The sequence below is a fragment of the Arachis ipaensis genome, chromosome B1 (assembly GCF_059453495.1).
Source record: "Arachis ipaensis isolate K30076 ecotype BB chromosome B1, ASM5945349v1, whole genome shotgun sequence".
Taxonomy (NCBI): domain Eukaryota; kingdom Viridiplantae; phylum Streptophyta; class Magnoliopsida; order Fabales; family Fabaceae; genus Arachis; species Arachis ipaensis.
In genome coordinates this window covers 38,910,996-38,920,018 of record NC_142436.1, presented here as the reverse complement: position 1 = coordinate 38,920,018, position 9,023 = coordinate 38,910,996, and the positions used below count along the sequence as shown (strand labels likewise).

Below are 9,023 nucleotides of genomic sequence, written 5' to 3'. Positions count from 1 at the left end.
GTTCTTCCCAAGATATGAGCTCCCAAAATTGCTTTTCATATTGTGATTTGGGGTCGTATATCTTATTTTCACACCCATCTTCTAATTGATCATCGTGATTCCAATTGGGTGGTAAGCACGCCGAATTCTCATTTGAGCCCCAAAACATTCTTCTAGACCCAAATAATCTAGCTCTACACCAACCCTTGCTATTAAGCCTTGAACATGTAACCATCATGAACTTTGATTTACAATGCCAACCAATAACCATCTCCCTTTTGCTCTTAAAGCCACAAAGAGCTCTAAGTTGCCTATCTGTCTCAAGCAAACCATATTCAAGTGGAATCATAAAGCTTAGTGATACGAGATTACCCACTTGAATGAAAGAATGGATGGTGATGGCTTGGGGAAAGGTATTTCCAATGGCTTTACAAGCTCCACTCTTTTGTGTTCTTCTTTGGTGACTTCCACCTCTTGACAACTTCTTCCAACTTCTCCTTGCTCGTTAACTTCTTCCAACTCCTCCTCATCATCAACCAAATCAAATTTGAGAGGTTGTGGTAAAGTCTATTTCATCATCAACTTCGCATCCATTAGAAGAATCTTCAACAAGGTCACCAATATCACTTGGTGTAGAGTTGTCCTCAATGATGGAACTTAACATTTGCTCAACTTTATGTCCAATAGGAGAGGATTCAATTATAGATAAGAATTCATCAATGATCGAATCCATCTCTTGATCAACCCCTTCAAAGTCTCCTACTATGATATGCCTTGGCGGTTGTACACTCTCCTCAATATCAATAAGCTTCTTGGAGGGAGGTGCTTGAGATTTCCATGGTGGTTCCGCATCTCTTAAGTCTTCAACACTTCTTCCTCTTCTTCAACAATCATAGCTTCCTCCAATTATTCCAATACAAAATCTAATCCCTTATTTTCCACCGGATTTTTCAATCTTTCCTTCATGCTACACTCTTCATTTGATTCTCCACATGTAGCTGCAGAAGTACTTTGAGTGCATGAGAATTGGGAGACCGAAGAGTTTACCACTTTGGTCAAGGTGGCCGTGAATTCTAGTACCTCCCTTTTCATCTCTTCTTGCCTTTGAAGGAATAGAGTGAGAGAATCATCCATTAGGGTTTGGGGTGGATAGGAGGGTGTATGGTAGAATAGGCTTGTGAGTATGGTGGTTGAGGGCTATGTTGAGGGTGAGGCTCATAGGCGTATGCTTGTTGATAGTCACATGGAGGTCTACCATAGCCATTGGATTGATATGCATTAGGAGTGAAATTATACCTATAAGAGACCGGAGGAGGTTGTTGCCAAGAAGGTTGTCTATGAGCTTGAGGCTCCTCCCACCTTTGATTGTTCCATCCTTGATACATATTATCATTGTAATCTCCACTTCCTACAACATAGTTGTAACCACACCCATAGCCAAAAGGGTGAGAATTCATAATAGCAGAGACAAAAACAAAAAGTACAAAAACAAGGAGATAAAATCTAAATACTAACTCAAACAAGCAAACCAATAATAGAGCAAGTTATTCACAATATTAACATATGTACAATAACCAATAACAAGGCACACATTTCCAATGTCCCCGGCAACGGCGCCATTTTGATGTGAGAAATTTTGTCGGTATAGAATTTCACAATAAATTTTTGTTGCAAGTATAGTTCTAAACCAACAAATAATCCTTAATAAAAAATATGTTTGTCACAAGTACAAACCCCAATAAAAATAACTGAAGTGTTTAAACCTCGGGTCGTCTCTCAAGAAATTGCAGGGAAGTGTTCTTGTTATTGGTTATGGGAAAGTATATTTTGGGATTTTGAATAAGGGACAAGAAATGTAAATAGCAAAAGAAATAAACTAATAACTAAGAAAGCTCTTAGCAAGGGATGAGAACTAGAAGTCCTATCCTTGTTATCATCATCAATTGTGACAAGAATTGTCCATTGCTCCACTTAGTTAACCTCTAACTATGAAGGAAAGTCAAGTGGATATAATCAACTTGAATCAACAAGTCCTAGTCAAATCCTAAGGAAAGACTAGCTTTAGTGGCATTCTAGTCAACTAGCAACTTCCAATTATCAATCAACAAAAGAGTTTGATAACTTAAGAATCTCCAATTACTCAACTCAAGCCAAGAAGAGAAAAATCTACTCTAACATCCTTCCAAGCATTTCATCAAACACTTGGAATGCATAAAAGGAAAGCATGGCAAATTGACAACAAGAGTATTAAATCTACAACTACCCAATTATGAAGAAACAATAACAATAATTCAATTAAACAACAAGGGAACATAAAACATAAATTGCATAAAAGGAAATCCAAATCCAACAATAGTGTATCAATATAAGAGAGACATAAAAAGGGAAATTGACAAGGAAACTAAGAGAACAAGGATGTAACAACAAGAAATTGAAAGGAAAACAAAATGAAAACATGAAATCAAACATAAATCTAAGAAGAATTAACCTAATCCTAACCTAATTCTAGAGAGAAGAGGGAGCTTCTCTCTCTAGAAAACTAACTAAAGGCTCATCATCATTCATCCAAGTGCTCCCCCTTGTCCAATCTTCAATTCTGCATGAAATAGTCTCTGGGATCAGTTGGATTTGGACCTGGAAAGCTCAGAAATTGCCCCCAGCGTTTTCACTTTAATGAGGTCACGTGCGAGCTGCAACGCGTCCGCATGGGTCACGCGTACGCGTCGATTAGCATTTTTACTTCCCATGTGTACGCATCATATCACACGTACGCATCGCCATACGAATTCATATCCACGCGTGCGCGTGTGTTACGCGTGCGCGTCGATGTATGCTCTCCAAATTCTTGATTTTCCATGAATTCTCCACTTTTCATGCTTTTCTCTTCACTCCTTTTATCCATTCCTAGCCTTTTCAACCTGAATTCACTAACAAACACATCAAGGCATCTAGTGGAATCAAAGGTGAATTAAAACTAGCAAATTAAAGGCCTAAAAAGCATGTTTTCACACTTAAGCACAAATTAAGGGAGAATTACAAAACCATGCTATTTCATTGAATAAATGTGAGAAAAGTTGATAAAATTCCCTAAATTAAGCACAAGATAAACCCTCAAAATGGGGTTTATCAATATGAAAGATAAGTACATAATCGGAAAATCCCAAAAGTAGATGAGTCTTCAGCATGCTCAGCAAGATGCTTCGCGTCCTGCATCTGAAAAATAACAAATATATGTATGGAATGAGAACCAGAAGTTCTCAGTATGGTAACAATGCCCAATAGATAAGATATAAGACTCCGGGAAGCCGAAGGTAATCCTAAACTTCTACAACCTAGATCAGAGCCTAGAGTTTTCATTAACTAGAAAAATGGTAATTCTACCAGAGAATTCTAATCTATCTCTTCAATTTCAGTTCTCTACAAACCTCCTAATCGCTAGTTTAGAACAACCCTCAGCATCACCTCTACCAGCATAAGGGATCGCTCAAAGTAGACACATACAAGGCATACAAGTAATGCACAATTAAGAAAATAGATAAGACATTTAAGTCCTGTAGCATATAGATATAGATAAACAATTAGGCAAGCCAAAACACAAAGTGCATAGTCAAATAAATCATACAAATGCACATGATGTGTAACACCCTACCATACAAAGCCTTACGCTTAAATTGTAAAGCAGAGGTGGTGAGGTATTACGACCTCTAAAATAAAAGATAATATATAAATATAGTTGAAAAAAATTATAGCTAGGGGCCTTGAAAAATAAGTTAAACAAAAGCATAACAGAAAATCATATCACTCACGTCCGGGTAAGCGTATAAGGATAAAAAATCGAAAGGAAAAGAGTAATATACATATAAGGATTAGAGTTCCAAAGATATAATTATCAAACTCTAGACTCAACCCTGCGAAGCAAAGGCCGGCCAAAGTATCCATACATACATACATACATATATATATATATATATATATATATATATATATATATATATATACATCTTAAAAGTATCCCAAAAGACAAGATAAATACACTTGTTTCTCCAAGTCAATCTCTAGAAGGGACAAATTACAAGTTATATATATAGGAGAACAAAACTACATATATACAATATAAACACAAAAGTAAAGGCCCAAAAGATAGTTCTTCGCTTGCATGGAGGTTTTCCAGATGCTCAACGAGGTGCCTCTTGATCTGCATCTGAAAAACAACAATATATGTATGGAATAAGAACCGCGGGTGCTCATCATGGTAAAGGTTCCTACATAGATAATATATAAGGTCCCGGAAAAGTCAGAGGCAATCCTATAAGTTTGATGACCCAAATCAAACTTAAAGTCCATACTAAACCAAAAATTTCGGTAATCTATTTAAGAGATTCTAATTCTAATCTAACTCTACATCTTCTGTTTCCTTCAAACCTCTTAAGCATCGAGTGGAATAGCCCTCATCACGCCTCCACCATATGAGGGTCTCTCAGATACATACACATACAAAATAGACAAAGAAAACACATATATAGATAGCAGTTACAACAAATAGATCAGATAGTAGTTAAACACAGATAAACAATTAGGCAAACCCTAACTTGGAGACTCAAACCCTAACCCGAACAAGTGAAGCAGCGTCACTGCATCTACCAAGGCAGGTATGTTTCAATAAGAATCATTTTCAATATTAATTTTATTATCAATTTCATTATTAATTTCTTTATCAATTTCATTAACAATCTCCCCGTCAATCTCATCTCAATTCATATTCAATTATAATTAAACTCATTTATTATCATCCTTCATCATAATCATTTACCATTCATCATCACATTATTCCTCATCATACACCATCTTCAAAATTTTTTCATCTCTTATCAATTCACCAACACATTTTATTAAATCTCATTTCTAACTCCTCTATCCTTAATTACATTGGTTTTAGACTCTTATTAGGGATTATAAAGGTTTAGAAGGCTCGAGGATGGTTGAGAGCTTAAAATTTCACTTTTTAGAAAAACAGGGGTTGTCACGTACGCATGCACATGTTCGCATATGCATGAGTATAAATTTTCAAAACTCACGTACACGGACCACCTTCGCGTATGCGGAAGGTTTGGGCAGTAGGGCTTGCTCGCGTACACATGACTTGCACGTATGCATGGATGCTGGCAGAGACCAACTCCTGCGTATGCATGATGAGTTTCACATACGCATGGCCTATGAGAGTGTGAAAAAGCTGATATGCTATAAAAACCAGTTTTTCAGCCTAAATTTCAATCCTTCATATCTTTTTTCACAAAATTTATTTTTCAATCATTCTTGAACCGTTGGAAAGATCAATAAATAAATTTTCATAAAAATCTAGTTTTGTAAAATTTTTAACTTTGAGGACCGAGTTACGGTCCGCCAAAGTTGGCCGAAAATTGGTTTTTAACCAAAAATAGAATTTACCAACTTTTTCAAAAGTTCACAAATCAAAATAGTTTTAACTCAACAAAATGACCCCAAACCACTTCAATCCACACATTCACAGTCAACCAAACTCAAACCTACTCCATTCACACATTTCAACTCAAAATTCATCTATTTCACACCTCAAGTCCTCAATTCCACTATTCTAACAATCATTACCTAATTTCCTCAATCCAAATTCCAATCTTTACCATTTCAATCTCAAGCATCCACATACATTTCAATTACCAACTTATCAAATCTTACCTTTTCTGGCCTCCGTACCAAATTCATGGCCTCCGGCCCAACATCCAGCAATTCAATACATAACTCATAAATATATAATCATCATCCAAATAATCAATTTCCACAACACATCAACTATGCATAATTACACAATCCTCATCCAATCATCAATTGCAACAACACATCATCTACACATATCAATTCTGACTAAATACACAATTCAAACTTAATCTTAGGAGCATCTAGCTTAGAGTTTCATACTACATTATACGATATTTAAATAAAACTTAAACCATACCTCTTGGAAGTCAAAATCAAGCCTTTTACTTGTGAATTTCCACCAAGCCTTAGTTTCAAACCTCATTAATGATCAATTATAGTGCTTTTAATATCACTCTATACTATTTTCACATAATATACACAATTCTCAATATACTAGGATTTCATAAAATACCATAAACACAAGGAATTGATTCTTAAAATTTGTCTACTAGAATATATGATGAAACCCAGCTAGAGCTCATTCTAGAGTACCCCTAAACCATCAAAATCACAAGATTTCTCAATACCCAAAGCTCAGACTCGAATTTAACACATGCTGCGAAAATAGGGTAAGAGAATTCAAAATTCTTACCAATCTTTTTAGATAAAATTGTACAGGATGAGATGAGCTTCGCGTGGCCGTAAACAGTGTGGCAATCAGAACTCTGGAGAGAAAGTCATGATGGTTTGAATGGTCATCCAACAAAATAGATGTAATTACATAATTATATAAAACGCTTTACATTATTAGCACATCAAAATTAAACTCTTATTTGAATTAGGGTGATGACTGCAAACTGTTTGGGTTCCGGTGAAAAGAGAATGTAAGTGAAAATTTTAAATTAAGTTAGGTTAGAGAAAAGGATAATTTGAGAATTTTGAATTATATTGTTTAAATTCTATTTTTTATAGTTGTAATTTTAATTTTAAAATGAATTAATTTAAATGCACTGATATATAATTACATCCGTCATTTTAAATGACTATTTACATAATTAATATAAAAAATAATTATTTTTACCGTAACATTATATAATTAAATACACATATAAAAATATTTTATATTAAAAATTAATAGTATATTAAAATTAAATTCTTTCAAAATATTTGTAACTAAAAATAATAGTTTATTCAGTATTTTATTCAAAAAATGAAGGAAGAGAATAAAAGACACTCCCTGTTTGTGTTTGTTGGGTGCAGTTGTCGTTGAATTCAACTAATTTTCTGCGAAGGACGAAGAAGCTCGTGCTCTCGTTTATGGCGGCTTCGCCAGCGCTCACCACGAACCCCGACGATGCTGCCAACGCCACCTCCACTCCAGCGACCGCGTTACCTTCGTCGTCGAAGACAGGAACCCTAGCGGTTCCCGCGAATCGTGCGGAGACGCCTTCGCCCAAATTCCAACGCGGCCAAAACAAGCCAAAGTGCAAGCAATGCGGCAATGTCGCTCGTTCTAGGTCATTTCAGTTCTCTTTCCACCATTTTCTTTATTCGAACTTAAATACGTTCTTTCCATGAAAATATGATATGATAATATATCTAATTTTAGTCCTCCTGCAAACAAAAGGGGCAAGGGACCGAACAAATAAATAAATAAATAAAGTAGAAAAAAAGAAGAAAATTCAAAGGTAATATGATATAGTACTTGCAAAATCACCTGTAAATTATAATAAGATTTTATGCCTAAATTTGTGTCTATTCCATTGTCACCTCTATGGTTGTTTATTCTTGGTGTTTCCTGTGCTGCAGGTGTCCCTATGAATCATGCAAGAGTTGCTGTTTTAGGAACCAAAATCCTTGTCATATTCATGGTGCGTTATCTTTCTAGTATGCTCTCTCTGAAAATGATCTATTTGAAATGAACCTCTTGCTTTTCTGCAACACTACTACATAACTCCATATTCGGGTTTTAGGGTAAAAGAAGAAAGAAAAAAGAAAAAAGAAAAAAATGAAACATCTCGTTTTTGCGCTTTGATTTATAACTTTAATATTAAATTTTGTGTCTATGATTATATAGTGAGTTCAAACTATGCTTATGAGATTTGCTATGAATTTTATTTTATCTTATGAGATTTTTTTGGTTGAACGGGAAGGAAGAAAACAGGTTTGCCTCACAAAGTAGTTACTATAGTTTTGATCATATAAACAGTATTTAAGACTTCTACTTTTGTACCATTTGTTTGAATTATCTTCCCGAAGGTTTATCGCTTCTTGGGCTTTAGATATTCTTATCCGTTCAGGTTTTGGTTAGGAGAAACTTAAGACTTACGAGAGTAGTATTGAGGGATATTAGTGAGATGGCATGAAATTGTTATTGCTTATATTACATGCTTTTGTTGTTCTGTTTTTGGTATTGTTTCGTGTCTCCTGATCTTGATGTTGAACTGCTTAAGCTGTAGTACAAGTTCAATGAATTCATTGAATTGGCACTGGTAGTATTGGCTTTTTTTAGTAAGGGTGTATTTCGGACTGGTGTTCAGCACTTCTATCAAACATTCAAGTCCATAGGTTTAATTTGTGACTTAAAATAGCCCAGCTGTGGATTTACTAAATTTTCATCATTTTAAACAGTTTTGACCCTCAGGAAGATAGTTCTTAGATATATGCAGATAATTTCCCATCTACATCAAAGATATGTAAGTTTTGACCCTCAGCCTCAGTGGCCATATAAGATGGAAATTTGTCATTGATATGTAAAGGATATGCTCATTGCTCCATGTAGAATTATGACTTGAAAAACCATCAATATTTGGTGGGAGACTTTGACACCTTTTGCTAGTGGTCTAGTATTCTAGAAAGTTGAATTCCTGCTGGGTATGATAAGCTACACTTCTATTCATGGGGAAAACACTTGATAAGAAGAATTGCAGCGATTCAATTATTTCAGAAAATTGGGGTAGATGTTTTCATTCTGATATGAAAAAAGGTTTGATTTTCGGTTTCCTTCAGAGTAATGCTTGTAATGCCATATTTCAGTACCATATCTATTGTCATAACTGTGAACCACAGCTTGAATAGAGGCCATACTGGCTGCTATAGTCATCATAAATCAAACTCTCTGTTTTGCCCACCCTTAAATTAAAACAAATGTTTCTGGCTTTTCTAGGAAGGTTTTGGATCACCTGATCCATCACCCAGAGAGTGAATTTAGGGTCTCTCAGCCTCCATTCCTTAGACGAAACACATCCTACATTGCAGAATGTGGATTTTTTTATAGTGACAGCCTCTGTTTTTGGCCTTTCCTCAGGTAATTCATCCTTATTTTAGTCTTTCCTGATTCCCACCCGTTTCACACACTCTGCAGTGTTTGC

General features: G+C 35.3%; 1 protein-coding gene across 2 annotated transcripts in view; it reads left to right on the top strand.

The window, feature by feature from the left end:
• The first annotated feature begins 6,876 nt into the window (after positions 1 to 6,876).
• The window catches only part of LOC110270569 (uncharacterized), a 50,606-nt gene continuing 48,459 nt past the window's right edge, over positions 6,877 to 9,023 (top strand). For both annotated transcript variants that reach the window (XM_088501356.1, XM_021120160.2), the window contains exons 1-2: positions 6,877 to 7,169; positions 7,462 to 7,523. In XM_088501356.1, coding sequence (XP_088357482.1) covers positions 6,970 to 7,169; positions 7,462 to 7,523 — 262 coding nt within the window. In that variant the 5' untranslated portion in view covers positions 6,877 to 6,969. The remainder of the gene's footprint in view (positions 7,170 to 7,461; positions 7,524 to 9,023) is intronic.